This window comes from Lagopus leucura, unplaced genomic scaffold, assembly GCF_019238085.1.
Source record: "Lagopus leucura isolate 7727_CA_CO unplaced genomic scaffold, USGS_WTPT01 Super-Scaffold_100157, whole genome shotgun sequence".
Classification (NCBI taxonomy): domain Eukaryota; kingdom Metazoa; phylum Chordata; class Aves; order Galliformes; family Phasianidae; genus Lagopus; species Lagopus leucura.
Window position 1 is genome coordinate 2806307 of NW_024962334.1, and position 21535 is coordinate 2827841.

Genomic DNA, 21535 nt, shown 5'->3' on the forward strand with positions numbered 1-21535 from the left:
ACTAATCTTTTTAACATCTCTGTGCTCGAGGCTATTTATTTATTCATTTCTGTCGTTGTGTTTGGTTAGCTCCAGTAAATCTTACTGCAGCAGATTCTGAAATCCTTTTGAGGGTAATTTATCTCGTGGCCTAGGAAACTGGCAAAAGGTTTTATAGGTTTTGGATTTGATAAAGGATTAAAGCTTATCCAAAGGTGAGTTTTCCTGCCTATACCCAGGCACTTTCATCTGTGTGATGCTCAATTTCATTCCTAAATATTTATTACTGCAACTTAACTTTGAGCCATTAAGCTTTGGCTCTGTGAGCACCTGTTTGTCTTCCAGAGTTCATCTCTTTCTTTTGTCATCTTTACTGGCATCTTTTTGGAATGTAATATCTGCTCAGAAGATAAATAATTTCAGTGTAATTAATGGGTTGTAACTGTATGATTGTGTGGGTAGAAATTATATTTCTTGGATTTGTGGGTAAAATGTTGTAAAGTTAATGCTATGTATTTTATGCACCATTTCCATTATAAAATAATTATTTTATAATGGAAAACATGCTTCTCTTGAATTTGTGTAAGACTCCTTCCTATGCTTCCTGTGCTTTCTGTCTTGAACTAGGCAACAGGAAAAATTCCCCTATGGCTGATTCAAATTCTCATCTAAGTTATCCTGGCAGGGGAGTTAGATGCTGCATTTTTATTTCTTGATTACTTGATTGATTCCTTTCTGATAACCATTTGATTTTACTCTGATGGCTTTTTAAGTTATCCTGACTTACAGTCAGTTATTCCTGACTTTTCCAGGCTCCAGTCTATGCTAGAAATTAATTGTATTTTTTTTTCATCAAAGTTTACACACAATTATTTTTGAGATTGTTATTATTATTGATCTTGTTCTTTAAAAGAACTGATGGACTTAAAGCTTTGAAAATCCAACTATGTTTAACTTTTTTTTCATGTGGAGATGTGGGAGTCGTGGGGAATCCGCCCTGAGCAAAGACTAGCAGATTTCCCAGGGGTTGTTCAGCACATCCTTGCACATGCACTGCACTTCACAGCAGCACATGGCCAGCAGCTGCCCTGCAGGTAGGACAGCATAGGAGCTGTTTCTTTCAGAAAGGGATCCTCTGGGGACAGGGTTCAGTCTTGCAGCTGTTGTGTACCCAAATGCAAAGACTATCTATAATTATGAAAATCTTTGAATCATAGAATCACAAGGTTGGAAACGACCTGCAAGATCATCCAGTCCAGCCACCCTCCCATTCCTATTAGTACCACAAGCACTAATCCACATCTCATAGCTCCTCATCCAGGCGCCTCTTGAACACTGCCAGGGACGGTGACTCCACCACCTCCCTGGGCAGCCATTGCAGTGCCTGACCACCCTTTGAGAGAAAAAGTTTCTCCTAATGTCCAACCTAAACCTCCTCTGGTACAACTTCTGGCCATTTCCTTGGATCCTACTATTTGGGAGAAGAGGCCAGTCCCTTTTTCATCACAACCTCCCTTCAGGAAGTTGTAAATTAATTCTGCTTTAATTGAAGTGCACATTCTTGTGGTAAAGCCTGCATTTTTGCAAAATCTTGCTGTGACTCCTCATACATTTAAGGCTTCTTGATGCTGCCAAGGAAGCAAAGTCTTCCATTCTGCAGTAAATTGTTCTCACCTGCATGTCTTTCATTGCTGTGATTTACTTGCTGAGATGCCGTGCAGTTGCACGGTCATGAGTGCTTCATTTTTTCAAGAGTCTGGCATCGTTTAATATAAATAAATAACAAGACAGCTCTTGAGATCTCCCTTTTATTTCTGGTGTTTTCTCCACTGAAAATTCCACTCTCTATCTGTTGTTTCAGGCCGTTAATATTCATGCTCAGGTGCTGCCATTCAGAGGAGCGGGTTGCAGCACAGGAAGGTTGCTGGGGCTGTTACACAACGGCTGGAGCCTGCAGTGGTTTTGAGAAACAGAGCAAGCTCTGACTCAAGCTGCGTGAGTGAGGAAGGCAGGGCTGTGCTCTCTGTTGCCTGCAGCAGCCATGTAATCTTTTTGTGACCTGAACATGCTTTCCCACTGATGAACAGAGGAAGGTGGCCATAAGAAACAACAGTGCTTTGGGCCTGACTCTTCCTCAGGATAAGTGATTTTTAGAGGTTTTTTTCTCTGAGCAGAGCATGTCTAACTACTTGATTTCTGAGCAACCAAGCTGGATTCTTTCCCATCTGCTCCAGGGTTTGAGAATTCTTTTCATACGTTTTGCAGATTTTTAATGCATTTCATGTGCTTACAAATGCCACTGTCATACTTGATAATAAAAATCCTTCCTCGTCCATATTCATAAGGAATGTTGTATCACTCTGGTAAATCTAATTTTTCTCTTAACATGACCCCAGAATCTCTGAAGCATCTATATTTAGCCAAATGTTGTAACCCACATGCAGCGTTTTCCCCTGGAATCAGCTACTATGTCACTGTGAGAGATCTTTAAGCATTCATGGGTGCATATTTATTTTGAAGCAAAATAGTAAATAGCTGGAGATTAGAAAAAGAAATGCTGTACCAACACGGTACTTTCAGTCTGAAAAATGCTTTAAATAGTGTCATCCTAATTTTGAAACAAATTTAGAATCAATTAAGTTAATTGTGGAAAGAGAAAGCAGAGGACTGATGTGTTGCAGCTCTGTTAATCACACTGGCTTGCACTTAATCACACAGTTTCACATTAATCGCGTAACTCTGCATTTACATTCTTTTATCATCCATGAGGACCGCCGTGTTTCATGCAGAATCCATTTCAGGCACTACTGAAATGCAGTTTCCTTTTGAGGGATGTAGCAAGTGTTTCCCAGTGCGTAGCAACACTGACAACAGCTGAGAACAGGGAGAGAAGAATATATCAACTGGTAAATGGAGAAGGAAGTTAAGAAAGGTAGAACGTAAGAACTTGAAATTATTCTTCCTCCTAGGAAAAAACATGCTGTGATCAATGCCTGGGACTAACAAGATTTAGCTTTGGTACTTGTGTGAAAATGTAGCATCTCCATTGGGCTCCTAGCAACCAGCTGAAGTACTGGGGTTAATTTAAATTTGAGGAAACAATGGCATCTACTGAATAGCTAATACAGTTTCTTGCAGCATCCAGGATTTCCATTGCAGTTATCAATCACGGTATGTGTAATATATATATATATAGTGCATCAAATTCAACATTCAAAGACATATATAATTTTTATTCCTAGCTTTGTTCCTTTTAATATTTCCTCTGTCCTCTTATTAGTTTGCGTATTATGAAATTTTCTTGTAGAGCCTTTAGTCTTCACAAACAGAAGCAAGTGGGCTACCTAACAAAAGAGTTATCCTGATAGGAGTAGCATCATTATTTAGGCAGCCTTTCATTTAGGTTCATTTCATGAGCTTTCTTTGCCTTAGCACTGTTTCACAGCCTGGAAATGCCTCAAAAAACAACTTCCTTTCATTTTCCTCACCTTACCTGCAGTGCTGTAGGAATCATAACAGTGATGAACATCACATGGATGAATTAGTATGAGTCACATAGGCATTACAATGGAGGGGGCATTAGAAGACCAGGAACACTCATACAGACGTCTTCTTTTTACTAAAACTTTATCACGCCACATTACATCTGCCTAGTTTATTATTCAAACACTTTATTTGCAGAATTGTTAAATAAGTAAAAGGACCTGGCAACAGCAAATGTTTATTCCTCAAGCATCCTTCCAGACTATCTATCTATGACCTCTCAATTTATGAAGCTGTAACTGGTGCTGCTGCCCCTGCTGTCTGCAGCGCATCCCATTCTAGGGTGCTGGTCCATCCCCTGCGTGTGCCTGGGGAGAACTGCTGGTGCAACTGGGGCAGTACAGGGGGAATCCATACAGATTAAGCTGACTAATTAAGCTTTTCGTGTTTTCAGACTGAAAAACTCTCAAAGGTCCTTTCCTTCCCAGTACTTGTACTTTAAGCATTTCTTCATTGAGGACGATACAGATTCCACTGTGACCCCACAGAATCATCTTAAATTGGTCGCTTTCAACCAGTCATAGAGTTTCTCTGGAAAGCTGAGGGCTGAGAAGATGCTGGCTTTGTCTTTGGTCTTTTCAGAAGAAGTATGAGGTAAAAGTTTGATTTCCTCTTCATCGGAAAAAGTTAGAGAATCCTTTTCTTCCTTTATCCATGCTGCTGCAGCATCATCCCAAGCTGTTCCTTGATGCTATCCTGGGGGAACAGCAGAAGGGGAGCCTGAGGTCTCAACAAGCTCCTCTGGATCAGAAGCAGAAGACATTTCTGATTCAGGTAGCTCAATTTTAATTTCTCTTTTTTCAGTTTGGTGGAAGTTCTCATGCGGAGACACTTCTGCATGTCTTTGCCCTGCCAGTTGGCAAGCAACATCTAACAGAGAGAGCGTCCATAGGAGGTCTGCATGATAGGAAAGGGTCTGGAGGGCAAGGAGCACCTAAGGTGCCTTGCTTTGCTCAGCCCAGAGCAGAGGAGCTGATGGGAGGCCTGATGGTGGCTGCAGCTCTGCTCTGTGTGACAGCAACAGGGCAGAGGGAATGGCACGGAGCTGTGCCAGGGGAGGTGTGCATTGCAGTGATTATGGCCCTGAGCTGCTGGAGCTCAAGGAGCATTTGAGCAACACTCTCAGACAAAGGATTTGAGTTTTGGGTATTCCATTGTGGACCCAGGAGCTGTACTTGATGATCCTTGTAGATCCCTTCCAACTCAGGATATTCTGTGCTTTTCAACTTCAGTGGCAACAGGATAGATCATAAAATAATTCAAGGTGTTTGTCTCTTGCCTCTGGGATAGTTATGAATTAAGACAGCTGATTGCTTGAGTATATAATATGTATTAAATAAAGCTTTTCCTGCTTTATTTTCCTGCAACATTTATGAAGTCAGAAGAGGTTTGTGTGTGGTACATGATAATGATTTCCTTAATATCATGGCTCAGATCTCAGTCCAAACTGAGTTCTTCACATTGTGGAAGTCTGATTAAACTTGGTAAATTTAGGTAGATTAAAAAAAAAAAACAACAAAACCCTTTTTGCTTAGTTTAATGTATTGACTGGTACTTTATGATTGCATTGGTGGAAACTTTTTTGAAGTAAAAATATTTTTCAAGGAGTCTTAAGATTAAAATAAGCTAACTAACAAATCCCAAAAGGTTAGACATTCCTGAAGTGCATGAGACTCAGGGGATCAAATCTTCAATCAGATGTATTACATCAACTGATATTAATTTATGACAAACCACCCAGATGTGGGAGACACTGACTCTTGAAGAGGCCACAGAACTCTCCCATTTGGAATAAGCTGGCATATAGTGCAGTCAATTTGGCTTTATCAGTTTCCTTGAGGCTAACACGAGAGGAATGAGAACTGATAAGGATGTGTTTCTGGATCAAAACAGCAAGTGTGGACGACCTGGCACTCCGCTCTGTTTGTTTTGTGTTGGTTTGGTTTGGTTGGAGTGTTTTAAGGGAGCAGGGAGGAAGAGGTCTGGAGTTCTTGTTGGTTTGTTTTAAATTTAGGTTAACTCTAATCCCATGAATTGAACACCTGTGTGAGGCTGGGAGTTGTGCTGCCAGAGCACTCCCACAGTTTTGTTTCATCCACAAGCAGCATCAGTGGAGTTGACTGGGAGATCTACTGCAGAAATGCTGTCCTGGTCTCAGCTACTTATATACCATGCACGTACATGTATTTGTATATTTACAAAATTATGCATACATATTTTTGTGTCTGTGTAGGTATATTGTCCATGGATGCCTCATTCTCTGCGTTCCTCGTGCAGGCTTGCAGCACTGCAGTTAAAGTGAGCATCACAGACATGCGAGGTAGAAAAGTGGTGATACAAATATCTTGCTCTAGAATGATGACTTACAGTATAGTTTAATCTTGTAAAAGTAAGCTGTTTAATGATAAACTTCTCCTGTGACTGAAAGTCAGTACAGTGGCTCCACTCCAGTATTTGCAAAGACAAACATTTTATTACTGCTAGGATACTTGTTGTTCTTCTGAGTGGAAAAGACATTCTCTGCCGAAAGGCAGCAGATGCTGCTTATTTAGAAGGAAAGTGGGAGCCAGAGAACTGCAGCAGTAGTTACAATTCATGAACAAGGTCGGGATTAGTTAATTTGGTGAAGCCCAAACTAATTATAACACTAACGATTGAGTACATTTTCCCTCATGGAGAAAAAGCTTAACTGACAGCTTCTTAAAATCTCTTCTCCACAGTTTAAGGATACAAACCAGCTGCAGAATAAGCAACTTGCAAGTTTCCAAGTACAAGAAGGGACTTTGCCCCTTAAACACAATTGGATAAAGGGTATGTCACGATCCCTTTGACTCATAGCATTATTTTTTTATTTTCTTTTCCTCCCCTAATCCCCACAACAAACTGTGTTGTTTTTTTAACACTCTTATCAATCTCATTGTCTGTACTCTGAGATGAGCATTAAGAAAAATTTAATGGACTGAATCTTACAGTACACAATTTGGTATAAATTCTATAATTTTACTCAGGTAAACTGTAAAAGAGGAAAACACTGAACAACTTTTACAGCTTCTAATTGTCAGCTGTTTTGGACCTTGTGCTGTGGAGTGTATTAAATCAGTTAGCGTATTATTTTACTGCAATAGTAGATGAGAAGGTTCTTAATATGATCATTTATTTCCCTGGAAACCATAGTCTTCCTGGGAGCTGCTCTCTTCAAGGACATCTTGTATGAAATAAGCTGGACAGTAGAATTCAGCTGCAAGAAAGAGCTGAGACATGGATGGAAGCACAGGTACTTACATAGGTATTTTGGATCAGGAGGAGGTCTATAATGCTCCTTTATTATAATAATTTAGCATCATGTGCAGAAAATTGATTTGCCCAACATAGGACAGGTGCATGTCCTCTCTTTTTTGTCTTTTTATAGCCATCTCTTCAGTGTAGCTTGGTAGCCCGTATTCAATATCTTCTACTGTTAATCCCACAGACACTGAAGGGTACTGTGTGATTAAACCTATGATTTTGCTCAGTCAGGTGAATCTTGAAGTTATCTGAAATATATATCTCAGCAGCCTGTGAGATATTTGGCCTTATAATTTCAGTTATTCCATTAAACAAGCTCCTCTGCTACTACTATGCATGGACTGATCTTCTTTAGTCATAAACAATGTCTCTAAACATTTAAATAAAAAAGCAGGATTTTTTTAAAGACACCCAAGAGTATTATGTGTTTCCTGAAGTACTTGTAGCCTCTTTCCTTACCTTTGGGTGATAAATACATCTGTATTCCTAGACATACTCTTTATATACCTGAACAAAATGGTATGGATGTGGTGCATTTCTCATCTGTTAGCTGCAGCCAGAGGTTACATTTGTATTTATAAATGCCTATAGTTCTGCTTGCTGTTATGGTTCAATTTGTGAAAAGCATTCCTTATGAAAGAATGTAAGAAAAATCATTTTAAAAATGTCTTTGTTAGGAAATTACATACTGCAGAAGCTATTTTACACAGCTGAAAATTTCAAGGATAGTATTTGATTAAGAAATGAATCAATAAATCTAATCATGCCACACACGTACAGAATTATCCACAGCAAGTTCTGATTTCCTTATTTTGCTCCAGGATCTTTAAACTGAATTTTAATTTCTTGCTATAAGAACTGTGACAGCTTGAGTAGCTATGATAGACAGTATTAAGCAGTCACTGCCATATGCATCATTTTATTTCTGGAAGTGAGAGAGAAACTAATCCTACCTCTTTCTCTCACATATTCAGATTCCCAAGTCTAATCACACCAGTGTAATAATCAAGATTGGCCCCTTATATGTATTTGTACTCTCTCACACATGCTTTTCTAGTTCTTTGTGTTGTTCAGTTGTTGTTGCTGAGGGAGAATTATATTCATGGGAGCTCTGGAAGTGTAATTTTCTATATTTCCTATCACTTTGTAATTTATTTTTTTTTATCCCTCTCAATGTATCAGAAATATATTTTTACCAAATCCTGAGTTCATTCACGTTGATCACGCTGGCATTGTCCTCTGGCTCGTTGTTTATACAAATAAAGACCACTAAAAGATATAAGAATGTGACTGCAGCTGAGTGGGGACTTCAGGAGTACCTCTCACTGTGAGGGCTTTGGAAAAGTAATGTTCTTTTCTGCCAGTTCTTCTCTGTCATTAGGAGATATGCTGACTTTTCCTGACAACTTTTTGCATGGAAACTGTATCTATTAGGGAGCTCTTAAATCTGTTGATTTTGCCATGTAGAATAGAACAGGACTGCTGTTTGCTTGGCAAAGAAAGAACTTCACTGCAAAGTGGGCCTAACTGTGCTCTGGGTGCTGTGGACCCAAGCAAAACACACCAGTTTCCATGCTCAGCAGCTCTGAGCTATGTCCAGGGGAGTTGCCAGGGAAAGGGCTAATTCTGGGGTCTCATCCCTAAACCTTGCAGGAGAGCGTGGGGCTGTGTTTGCTTGCAGCATCTCAAGCAAAATCTAGATGTCAAAATGTGGGCATTTTATGCTACCTTGGCTTGTAGACCTTGCTAACACTGGCATTAATTTAGAGCCTTCTTTAACTTTTGCCTGTTATTTTAAAGTCCTGTTTAATTTGTACTATTTCTCCAACCTCAGTTATCTGCATCAGCGTGGTTATTTTCTTCCTTGGTACTGAAATAATGTCTAAATCATTTCAAGTACCCGGTGACCATGACTTGGGATGAGCATGAAGAAATGATGCACGTAAACTCCTGAGAACAACCTTATCCTTAGCAGCTATCAATGAGAAATGTAGAAATATGCTATGTAAGATGAGCTCCTTCAGAATACTTTAGGTTTTTTGACCACGAGTAATGCAAAAATGTTGAATAATTGTAAAATACCATGAGATGGGAAGCTGGTAACTTTTCAGAAGTATTTACTAGTATTCTGCTAGTCAAAGCTACCACGTTATGCTAGGTTAGTTGTAATTTTTATAAAGCTTGTCTTGGGGAATTTGTGATTGTTACGAAATGCCCTCAGATTCTTCCAGTAAGTAAAATAATTCTCTCATGAATCAGTGAGCTTTTGAAAAAGCTATTTTGAAAAAACGAATGAAAGAAACGCCTGGGTAACATAAATGATTTCCTGAGTTTTCAAGTTTCAAGAATAAGTCTATGGGATCTATCTAATTTTTCATATACCTGGGAAATAATTTTCTCAATTATTGGGAATGGAGACCTAATTATCATTCCACCTACAGGGCAGTGAATTCACCTGGAAGTATCAGGTCACTTCCTCTTGCTTTGGATGAGGGTGCAGCAGAAAGCTTTGGCACAAGATGAAAAGTAACTCATTAGCAAATGCTGCCATGTCAGGCACTTCACTGGTATTTAGCTTGCAATGTATTCGTGCTTCATGAAGAAACAGTCAATTCCTCCACAGATGAGCATCAACCTGGCAAATGTTTTGCAAAGTATGAGGTGAAATGTTCTTCGTGTTCTTCATTGCTATGTGTGGCATGACATGAAACTGTCTAACAGGTGGTGAGATATTCTGTTGGCAAGCCACCAAACCACAGTGGGAACTCTTGATTTTGCTTCCAAGGGTTTTACTCTCAGTCCTGTAGTGAAGATTGCCCTGAGCCTTCAACAAGGAAATCCTGTCTCGACTGGGCATCAAGGAGCCTCTGGGTAGACAATAACTGCACTTCTGTGCTGGACCAAAGGTTAGCATTTTGTTCAGCCTCAGACAACTCCTTTATCAAGGAGTAAGAATATCTGTGAAAATGCCACAGCTCAGACTGGAGGAGGCAGTCAAGTTTAGGCAGCTGTATTGCTGCATTCAGCATATGGATTAATTTAGCAGCCAAAGGGATAAGATACAAAAACATGACTAGCCTTGCATATGTAACAATGAAAGGAAAGTAAGTTCACCTGTTAACTAGCTGCACAATGAGTAACCTGTGAGCTCCATTATTACCCATGTCGGAATGGCTGAGCTTTTGCTTCTGCCATCATGGCTGTGGTTATGGATGTTTTTGTCATTCAAGGCCTAGGAATGTGGATTGAATCTTACTGCAGAGTGGGAAATGGAGCCATTTCTCCTTATCTTGCAGACAGCGGATAGAAAAGCACGTTGTGTCAAAATGAAATATCTCTCTTAAGCATTTTATTTGCCTTTACCTTTGCAGAAAATTTATTAATTTTTGAAACTTTTTCTCTGGTTCTTCGTCCAGATTTTAGAAGTCACATTCTTTTGTAAATTGACCTTTATTTGCCTTTTTTTTAATTGGAATTAACCTGGAGATGCCCATAAAGTTATTGAATGGAATTTACAGACTTAATATAAACCTGCTGTGGAGACATTATGTTTTAATACTAACTCTTTATCTATTTAATGTCAAAATCCATTTCTCTTGTTATAAGTTGGTTCTGTTCGGTGAGTTTAATCAAAATCAGTAGAAATTGTTGTTCTTGACTCTTGGAAATAAGTACAGAAAATCAGGTACTGCAATGCAAGTAGAATGGGAAATAACCTGAAAAGCATCATTACTTAAAGTGAAAGGCAAGTTTCTTTATGAATTCTTTGATCCACTGAAAGCATACCATCAGAGCTAAAAAGAATAAAATAGGAATCTGCTATATATATCCAGTTGAACTAGACAGGGGAAGAATGCCTGTGTGTTTTTAAATTCAAGGTCTGTCGTATTGAACGTGATCTTTATTTTGGCTTTGTTACTGAAAAGCTTTTTGCTTGATTATTTTTTATTTGACTGCCATTAGACAGACAGATAAAACATCATTAAATACTTGCTGCAATGAATCCAGAGCAACAATTCTGAGTCTGTAAAGGACAAAGTTGTCTTTTTCAAGGTAGAATTTAAGTGCATAAATATGAAAGCAGAACTGAGCTAACCACAGATAAATTGCAATTTTATCTTTGAAATCTTTCTTCTTGACCCAGGAAAAGCTTAATTAGTTTAGAGATAACAGAATGGTGCTGCTGAGGACTACAGTAGGGTAGATAAATTTCCATGTGCAAGGGTGAGCTTCGGTAACACTGTTGTACAGAAGACAGGTTTTTTGCAATCATATTGCAGCTTTTTCCAGATTAAATAATTTTTCACTGAATGTCACTGTAGTTGATTTCAATGTTCTATTTGCAGGAGCTCAAAAATTAGTTTTGGGGAACAAAGAAAGTTGTTTATAGGCAATCTACTCCTTTTTTTTAACATATTTGGATCATTAAATTGTTGTGAATAGTAATTCTTCTACAGCTGGTTTGATGCTACTTCTTATGCTTTGAAAATACAATGAAAAAAGTTTTGAATGGTGGCTTTAACTTTTCTCTCATAGTTTCTGAGGACCAGAATTTTCAAGTAAATAGTGAAATAACTAGCTGGTCACTGGGTAAATTTAAATTGGAAGATAAGTTGTAAAATCATGGGTTTTTGGGTAGGAACTTCGAGCAAATCAAGATAAGTACTGCCTTGTCTTCAATACAGTGAAAGGAAAATATCAGATACTCTCTGCTTTGAAAAGTTTGCAGCCCAAATAGGGGAAAAAGTGAATAGAGGACTGATAACATGAAGTTATAACATGAGCTGAGTGAATAGTTGTCAGAGTGGGAAGTGTTTCTTGTTAGTACTTATTGTAGAATGTGCACTAAAGGAAAATATCTGCTCAACAGAAAGTGTAGAGGATAAACCATAAGGGAACAGGGAAGTGAAGGAGCTGGTAAGGAAGAGGGAAATAAAATTGTCCATGGCCTGGATGTACAGATAGGACCTACAGGTCTGAAATACTTGTCCAAGTACTTTCAACTGGATTAGTAAGTTTAGGCAGAAGTAATAGCAACTGACAGGATGCTTTATTAATTCAGCAGAGCAGTACTTTTATTTATGTGGGATGCAGTAAAGGATGTGGAAATTCAGCCAAGGACGTTATTGCTAATTGTGCAGACAGTTAAATTTAGCTCCTGTTCAACCAAAGAAGTGATCAATCTTTTCAAGAAATACAAACTTCAATAGCTGGAGAAGGGCATACATATTGTCTTTTTGTTCTCTCTTCCTCTTTTATTCTGTACAGGTCTAAACACAGCAAATTTCTGTAGTAAGAGACTCCTCCTCATAGGAGGAAGGCCAAGAAGTTAAGATGCTTGTCTGCATTTGCTACCCTTCTGTAACTAACTTTCTCTGAAGTTGGTGAAGAAGTTACTTGCTCTTACTGTACTTCAGTTCCTCAGTGGTAAAGTGAGCAATAAATGAAATATCAAACTCACAGCTTCTCAATGTTCATTCTTCTGTTATAGGTTACCTTTAATGTAATGCTTTCCTTTTAATTCCTCATTTGGTTTCTTACTTTTTTTTCTCCCCTGTTTTTTTTTAACCTTTCTTTCTATTTTGTTTTTCTCTTTAAAATGCCTCCCATGAAGGTCATCCACCATGCCCCTTCCCACGTTCTCTACCTGGATGCCCTTCCCTGTTAGGCTGGTTCCATGGAGCACACAGGAAAACTAGTTCCATGGCTTGCCTCTCCAGAGTTCAACTTTTTAAGTACACTGCAGGTGTGCTGTGCTAGGCTTTCACTTTCAGTAGGTATGCATACTTTTCAGACCACATATGGAGAGCGATGAGCCACCCTTCCAGCTGGGAGGGTTTATAGCATTAAACTCCATGCAAGTCCCCAGAGACAAGCAGGAAAAAGGCCTTAGCAACGCTTTGACACTGCTCTTAACATTTCTTCTTTTCTCACAAGCAAAACAAGCCTCCAGAACTCCGAAGTTTGTCTTTAAGTCTCCTTAAATTGCTCAACCTCACAGAATCCACTTAGGCAGAACAATAGCCACCCATCATGTTAAATGTTGCAAAGGTGCCTAATTACAGTACAGCAAGTTTTCTGAGTGCAAGAAGGAACCAGTAGTGAGAAACAGTCTAGCATTGTGCTGCACTGCAATGTGCAGGTCTGTGCTCTCTGTAAAGCACTTTCTGGCTTTAACCATAATGACCGAGGGCTGATGTCGAAGTCTGCCTGTGGTGTTACTGTGAAAAGAATTATAATGTTTATTTTGCAGCCCTCTCTAGAGCTTTTTAACATCATCTGGTCAATGATGTGCAGTTAGATTCTGTAATTTGCAGAAAAGTTGTTATAATCATCTCTCATAGCATAATGTTCACATTTGTCATTCAGGCTGTGTAGAAAGATCACATTTCCCTCTTTCAATTTCATTTAAGAGAACATATCTTATCATAGCATTTTATGCTTGTCTGGTTATTATTTAGCACTCTTCCCATTTGTTACATAATTACTTCTATATATTGTAGTATTTTACAGCACTCAAAGCACCAGCAAACAAAATCTGACATAAAATTAGCAAAAGAAAAGCAGCCATGAGAAAGTGAATATTCATGCAAACAGCAAATCCCTAACCTGACTTTAACAAGGACAGGACTGTCATTAGGAAAAATCCAGCAGGGATTTAGAACCTGAAGACACCACACCAGAAGATGATTGAAACAGTTTGCTAGGTTCTGCAAGGATGTTCAGAATTGCCACTGCACAATTGCTTTGTATCCTCCCAAAGTATCTTCTCCTGGGAAGGCCTGAGAGAGGTTGGTAGGTCATACAGGTACTTAGTCTGACCTGTAGAGTACTTCTCGTGCTCTTCCATCCTGGTGAGCACTTGGTTCCACTTCCATCTCTTAGGCCATATCTCATGTATTAGTGATGTTCAGTATATGACTTTTCTTTTTGTCTCCATGCAGCAGAAATTGTCATCTATTAGGACAGCAGTGGTGAAGTTGCATTCCTCCACTAAATATATTTTCCCAAATTGCAGTTTGCTTTGAGGCTTATCTTCTACTATGTGATCCACCACATCCAGACTTCAGCAGTAAAATTTAACTGGAGGTGGTGGGTAAATAAGGGCTATTGTACCCGGTATAAGACAAGCCCTAACAGGGGACAGGGAAACAAATGGAAATACAATAATAGAGATACAACATACATTGCACAGCAATGAGAATTGACTGCAGAATGTTGAATGATCAGGAATTCTCTCTGCATCATAAATACTGTAAGTGTGCAGGGACAAATAGAGTGATAACTACAGATCAGCTAGCACTGACCTGAAAACCTGAACCAAGTGTCATCATTTCTTACAGTAAGTAATGATAATGATCCAGACTGCAGGTAACAGAGGAAGAAGAGAGAGTGATCAAAGAAGGGTGAGGATTGTTCTGTATGGAGAAGGCTCAGGGGAGAGCTCATTGTGGCCCGCTGGTACATAAAGGGGCCTAAAGGAAGGATTCTTTATCAAAGAGGGTAGAAATAGGGCAAGGGGCATTGGGTTTAAACTGAAAGAGAGGATTTAACTTGGATATTAGGAGGGCATTCTTCACTATGGCATGTGCTATTCGTCCAGCCTTGGTGTTTCTTTTACAGGTTGTAGAAGAGAAAAATGTTAAGTTTAAAGCAGTACTGTAGAACAGTGATATAGGTGCATGAGTTTGCTTCTGCTGAGGTCCTGAGCCATTTGCTGCTCTCAAAAGATGTAAGGCAGTGACTTTTGGTCTTTCACTCAAAAGTGTTTGTTTTGCTGGGGTTGTTCTGTAATATCCTTACTTAAGAGTACTTTTGGCAAGTTAGATTATCTTAATGTTTTCAAGCTTTTAAGTCCTGAGAATTTCTGATGAAGACTTGTCCTGGGTATTCCTATCTGAGCAAACCTGTCTTTACACCTTGAGTGGTTTGGAACACGTTGGTTGTTCTTTAAGAATATCACAGCTCCTTATTAGCGTTGGTTTAGATCTGAAAATCACTATTTCCCTCCCCTTCCCAGCAGTACCATAGTTTGGGAAACTTCTGTAAAGAAGGGTGGATAAGCCCTTCAGAATGACTGCCTCAGCAGCTATTATAACACTGTCATCCTTGCCACAAGATATGAGTTTTCAATATAATCAAGTGTACTCAATCCTACCAGTAAGCTTTTCTATTATATTAATGTCCTTTCTTTGACATGTTGGAGACACTTAGCAATATTTACTTCACCATCCTTACAGAATTCGTCATTTTAATTCAAGATCAGCCAATTATTGACGCTTTTTTTTCTAGCAGTTCAGATCTTCAGAGATCTGAATTTTATTGATTTTGGTATATGAAGGTGCTTAAATGACTTAAAATGGAAATTGTCAAGTCTCATGTTTTCCAAAATGGTAACTGAAGATGCAACATCCTCACATGGAAATATGCAAATGAAAATATTAATAAATGGTATCAGATATGGTTGATGTACTTACACAAATTATGTGTATTGAATCTGTCATTTATCTGTCTCAATACCGTATTACCAGACCATTGATCAGTACATGTATTCATTCAACAGAATCAAGGTTTACCATCAGACCAAATTTAGCTTTTACCTTCATTCTCAATACCAATACTAATACATTTTAGATCCGTAGCACAATTCAGTGCATCGTGTGGACCGTATAGTATCACATTTGTAAATTACAGTTAAATCAGGAAAAAACAGAGCTACTGTTTCAAGTTCTGCTAATTAAATGAAATATGTGCAACATTTTTGCCTATTTTCTTTTTAGATAGGGAGGTCAAGTTTACCAAATATTTTAAGCGTTCTTCAGAAAACTACAGAACAGTTGACTGTAGATGTTTCATGAGATTCACAGAATCCTAGGACCACCAAGGTTGGAAAAGACCTCTAAGATCATCCAGTCCAACCGCCCATCTATCACCGATATTTCCTACTAACCCATGTCCCTCGGTACAACATCTCCAGTTCACATCTGCTTCTTCAACTTTTATTTTTCTGTGTATACTTTTCAATAATATAGGCTGTTCATTGATGGGTGTTCTGAAACCTAGTCCTAAACATTCTTTCTCTGTGTGGGCATGCTAAGAAAAAAAGTGCACTAGCTACCAATCCTGGACTCTCTGAGTCCATGTCTCATTCTAGCTCTTCTGGGCCATGAGATTCTCAGCAACAGCTTTGGTTCTTCTGCTTGTTTGCAGAAGCCAGCTTCTAACACCATCTCTTACTCCAGCTTACTTTCAGCTATGTAGCTGAAAATAGGAAGAATTTAAAAGTCAGAGATGAGATTAAAACAACGTAGAAATTCTGTAAGGGATTGGTTGTTTAAGCCTTGTGCTATTGGACCCGAGCATCCATTTGGAGACATAAATGTGTGCTGTGAATATAAAGATAAAAGAATTTATCACGACAAGTTTTTTTGCCCTGGTTTGTTACATATGCTATGAATCTCTCTGACTCTAATTAATGTGCCCACTACTTGTTCCTGTGCACACAGCTTGAACGTCTTGGTTCAGTGAGGGGGTTTACCTGGCAGCCAGCACTTTGAAAGCAAACATGCAATTGTCAGGGAGCCATTTGGTGCAGATCAAAGCCACGCTGCAGCTGGGGGCATACTGTTGGACTCATTGGTGACAGCAAGCTATGGGTACTGCTGTGATTATTTGAAATGTTAAATTAAATGATTCCTCTGTAAAGCTGACTGTTATACTTGTTTTATAAAAGGATTGGTGATGAGAACACGTGAGATCTTGGGGACTTAAAAGCAAGCCAAAACGCCCAAATGAGCCATGGCAATGAAAACTTAAAACATGACTATGGTCAGAAAAAATCTTTTTTTTTTTCTTCTTCTGATTTCATTCTTTCTTTCTGCTGTACATACGTCAGAACTCCCTTGAAGTCCCACATGCCAGTTGCACAGGTCACGTCGCATCAGCTTTTTGATCATCTTTAACTCTGGTTTCCATGATAGCAATGCTCTCTGCACCTTTGTGCATTCTGGCTTTTACGGCTCCAGGCAGACTGGAGTTTAAGTTCAAATGAAATGACACAAAGTATGCCAGGACTGGGGCTGTTTCTATGTTTATTCATGGTATCAGCTAGTGTGGATTTTTTACGTTGATTGTTGTTGTTTGATTTGTTTTGTTTGTTTGTTTGCTTGCCTTTTCTGTGAAAATAGAAAAGTTGGTTGCTTTCTCTTGGGAGAGCAAACTCAATATCGCTCTCTGAGATGGTTTATTCCTCTAGCAGTGTTCTATGAAGCTTGGGTGCTTTTTTTAACAAGGGTAAAATTTATTTTCTTTTATATGCAAATCTTCAGTGTTAAAATGGCTTTGCAGTGGTGTGATTTAATATCATAATATATTTTTTGTAGTTTAACACTGTATAAAGTTTAGCGGTTCAATTTATTTTTGAGATTGCTATCACATGAATAACCTTTGTTGCTGACATACTGCAATGTATTTATTATTTAACAGATGACAGTCAACTCCTGAATTAATGAGGATGGTAAATATGAAACAATAGAAGTTTTAAACATGTCTCACAATTCTTTATTCTCATTTAATGCTGAAAATCATGCAGCTAAGGATAGCGTTAGTACCATTGGACATAATGAGCCATAAACAGTCAAAAAATATGACTTGATTTTTTAGTCTAACTGCACGGGAAGAGAACTTGAAGTGACAGCAAATTTATCTAATTTTTTCTTGCTTTGAGACCCTGGGATTTTTTGCTGAAGGAAAAGTAGGTTTATTTAGAACAAAATAATAATAATAAAGGAAAAGGAAGGAAACAAAACCAACATACACTCTCCTCCAAGAAACTCCATACTTTGAAGTATATTAACACATACCTGCCCTCACCAAGTATGTTTCTGCTCGTGCACACAACATATTTTGCTTTGTCTGTGGTCACCATTTTTGATTTTTGGTTTCCCAGGTAAACTTTGTAAACAGTGGTGCGTGTAGCACTTCAACAAAGTGAAACGCAATTTCAGCCTCACAGAAGGAACAAAAGTGTTGAATGTAACAGCATTTTTGTTTTGTGACACTAATACTGATCTGTTTTTGTCTTTCCCAACGTAGGTACTTCAAAAACTAGGAAAAGCAGATGAAACAAAGGATGAACAGTTTGAAGAATACGTTCAAAATTTCAAACGGCAAGAGGTCAGTTACTTCCTTGGTTTCTTAAGAAGGATGCAGTGTATTTGAACTTGCTAATTTTGAAGAAGATGGTGAAGGGTAACAGGTGAAAGAAAATGCTTTCAATCATATGAGTGTAAGATTTTGTTCTGAAATTTAAAAAAAAAAAAATTAGTTGCATTTCTGCATACAAACATGTAATACATTTATATTAAATAGGCATATTCTAATAATTCATAATCCCATCATGCCATCGGGATTCATTGGAGTGTCAGCATGTTTTCAACAGTGTGATTTAGAACAGAACCCAACCTCAATTTGATACTGCTTTGTAGTTGCCTTCTGACAAAGAAAATGATTTGTTTCCTTGGTTTCATGTTGTGGATTGTTTTCATCAGTGGTATGTAGTAAAACTGGTATTATATTAAGTGAATAACTGAACAGTTTTAGACTGCTGTGTGTTGTCATACTCCCCACTAGTGGAGGGATGGTGAGAGCTGTGGTGGCAGTGTTGATGATGCACTGCAGGGCAGCAGGACTGCTCTTAATGTTGTAAATACATACATACTAATTGAGCTTCCCTGAATAGTTTATAATATACTCCCAGTGCAGTCCTGAAGTCTAACTTCAGTTGCTCCTCACTTTTTTGGATGGGGTTTTTAGCTCCAGGGTGTTAATGTCAGCAAGAAAATAATCTTGTTATGCAAGTATATACAGAGGTATCAGTAGCCTTCATGAGCTCATATGTAAAAGCCATCGAAGAGTGAGAGAACTACTCCCACAAAAATTACATGACATAAAAGTTGGTTCATATTAGTGTTTGCAGTTCCTACACTGACTCAGTCCAATCTACCACATGCCTTTCTGTCCTTTTTGTATAAACACAAATCCTGAAATCTCTCTGCTCAGACTCTGATTAATCCTTCTGCATCTTACAGTGACTTACAGTTATTTTCCAATCTCTAGAAGGACAGGGAGGCTCGAGGACTAACTGGACTATGTAGCTCATTCTTCCTCTGAAATGATGATAATGGGAAGTAAAAGAAGCTGTTTCTCTGAGGAGAGTGGTTCTTTCCTCAGTTTTGCTAAGGTCAGGTAGATACTGGGATTTAATAAGGCTGAAAAAGCATTCAGAAGCTTTGAAGCCCCGTAGAGATGTCATATTTTCCCTTTTCTTCACCTTCCTATTTTCCAAATCTGCTGAGATATCAATAGAGGATTTCTTTCTTTCTTTCTGATTTTTCTTATCTTGTGGCTTATCATTGTTTTCAATAACACAGATGTTTGCACAGCTAGTAACTGTGTTATTAGAAATAAGGTGCATCTGTAAGGCTCTTACTGGATCGGAGAGGAGCAGCTGGAGTATCCCCATGAAAAAAATAGAATTCTGTGGGTTGTATTTTTAGATGCAGCTTCTGAGTCAATTAAAAAAGAAGAGATGAAAGAGAAAAAAAAGTCATTATCAGCAAAATTATGTTTCAAGTGTGTGTTTCTTCTATTCTCTACCAAGAATTTTCTGTAATGTTGTTTTTCAGCTGAAACTCTTGCCAAGGGCTAAGGAGGAACTTAGCATTTCTTCATTTTTATTTCCTCCTTCTCTGAAGTACTGAGAGACAGGAATAAGCAGTCAAGGACTCCACAGGAACTGAATTGATGTTAAATCTGAATGCAGATATGACTTGGGGCCACGGTAGGAAATGGGCAAGGAATGAGTGCTGAAGGAAATACTACAACTCATTTGAGTGACACATGCAGATTAGGTTAGATTCAGTGGCATAACAAATGAAAGATCGTGTGTACATTTATTAACTTAATCATGCATGCTGCTGTGTTCTGCTTGTCTTGCTCTCAAATAATCCTGTTTTGCTCAATTTCTCAAATACAAAGGGAAAAAAAATGCTGTAAGAACACTGTTTCTACCAGGTACCCCAAATAAATTGCTTAAGTTTTCATAGTTTTACCTATGCTTTGATATTCAACTGACTGGGAATGCAAAGATTCAAAGGATTACATTGTGCACCTGAATTATCACTCTTAGTGATCAGCACTTTACAGAACTGCTGTCCTCTGTGGACTCAAGCAGCCATCTCTTCTTGTTTTACATTCAATCCTGCTTTCAAGGTTACCTCTGCAATTCTGGAGCCCTTAGAAAAAGAAAAATCATACTCGAGGTATTAAAGAGTTGAAAGGCAGATAAGGTGATGGATCATTGTGTTGAGATCCACAGAACAGTGGACAGAAATGTGGGCTTCCAAGGAGAGCCACCCCCTACTGGAGACTGCACCATCTTTTCCAGTTCTCTTCAGGATTATTTTTCTCTACGATGGTTGTTTGTTATAGTAGTCCTTCCTGTGACAGGGGCAGCTTGGGAGAAAGTTCAGGCTAAACTTCGTTTCTTGCAATCTCATTTGACAGTGATTTGGTTCCATTTCCTGGCTATCTCACTTTCCTACATTTGGTTTTGAGGAAGGCTGTCACAGCTAGTGATATGTGGGCTCTGGGTAAATTGAAAGGTGTTGAAATGGACTATTTGTCTTAATTCTCCACCTCACTGACCTGATGTCACTTGGGAGGTCAACTGGTTTTATGGATAGAATTATCCTGTTTTGATACTCTCCAAGGATAATAAATGAGGACTCCCAGTTTAGCTCAGGGAAAGGACAGAAAAAAGAGCAAAGCACTTATTATCCAGGAAACAGATAATGCAAAAACTGAGATCTTAATAAGCAATTCCTTGCCTGAAGAGCAGGTTGGATGATAAGTATGTAACATGCTCAGCAGGATGCTCAGTATAAGGGTACATCCAGAAGATCAATATAACTTTATTTAGGATAGCATAATTTAAGCTGCCCTGAGGTCCATTCCCACCTCTATTTGAGTACAGCTGGATGAGAGACCCCCATTTGGCATGAGACTCAAAGCTGAATTACCAGATGAATCACCATGGAGAAACTGAGTCATCCCATGTCTGGAGAGAACAGTGGCTCTAGAGAGCCTCCAGATTTTCCTGTCAGAAGCAGTAAGCTGCTGCAGCTAAAAAAAAAAACAAAAACACCAAAAAGATTGGATTTTCAGCAGTGAATAAAACTGCTTCCACTTCACCTTCCACTTAAGTTGTGAACAGGAAATTGTCACTTTAAAACAAAACTTGTGGACCTTATATAAACTTGTGTGGCACAGGTTTTCAGTATATTGCAAGAATTTACTTGGGACTTACGTGTTTCTTTCTCCACAGCTAATTGTGGATGTTCTCAGCCCCTCAACTGACCTTGAAGTTCAGGGAAAAAAAAAAAAAAAGACAGTTCCTGCAAAATTCTCTACTCTGTGAAAATATCATCAAGTCCAAAATTTCTCTCTATATATAACTATAGATATCATCATTCAAGCAACTGCATCTTACACTTTTTTTTTTGTCAGAAAGTTCAGTAGGAATTTTCTTATTCTCTGCTATATTTTAATGACTCAGCACTTGTAAAGCATCAATATTCTCCTTCACATCTGTGAATATTTACTCTCACCATTTTTCCCTACATAGTTATGAGATTTATTTTATAGACTACAGTTTAAAATGTTTCAG

At 38.5% G+C, this 21535-nt stretch overlaps 1 protein-coding gene across 2 annotated transcripts in view; it reads left to right on the forward strand.

Annotated features, from left to right (window-relative positions):
• Positions 1-21535, forward strand: part of AMPH (amphiphysin) — a 103014-nt gene that overhangs the window by 25228 nt on the left and 56251 nt on the right. For both annotated transcript variants that reach the window (XM_042888606.1, XM_042888605.1), the window contains exon 2: positions 17902-17982. In XM_042888606.1, coding sequence (XP_042744540.1) covers positions 17902-17982 — 81 coding nt within the window. The remainder of the gene's footprint in view (positions 1-17901; positions 17983-21535) is intronic.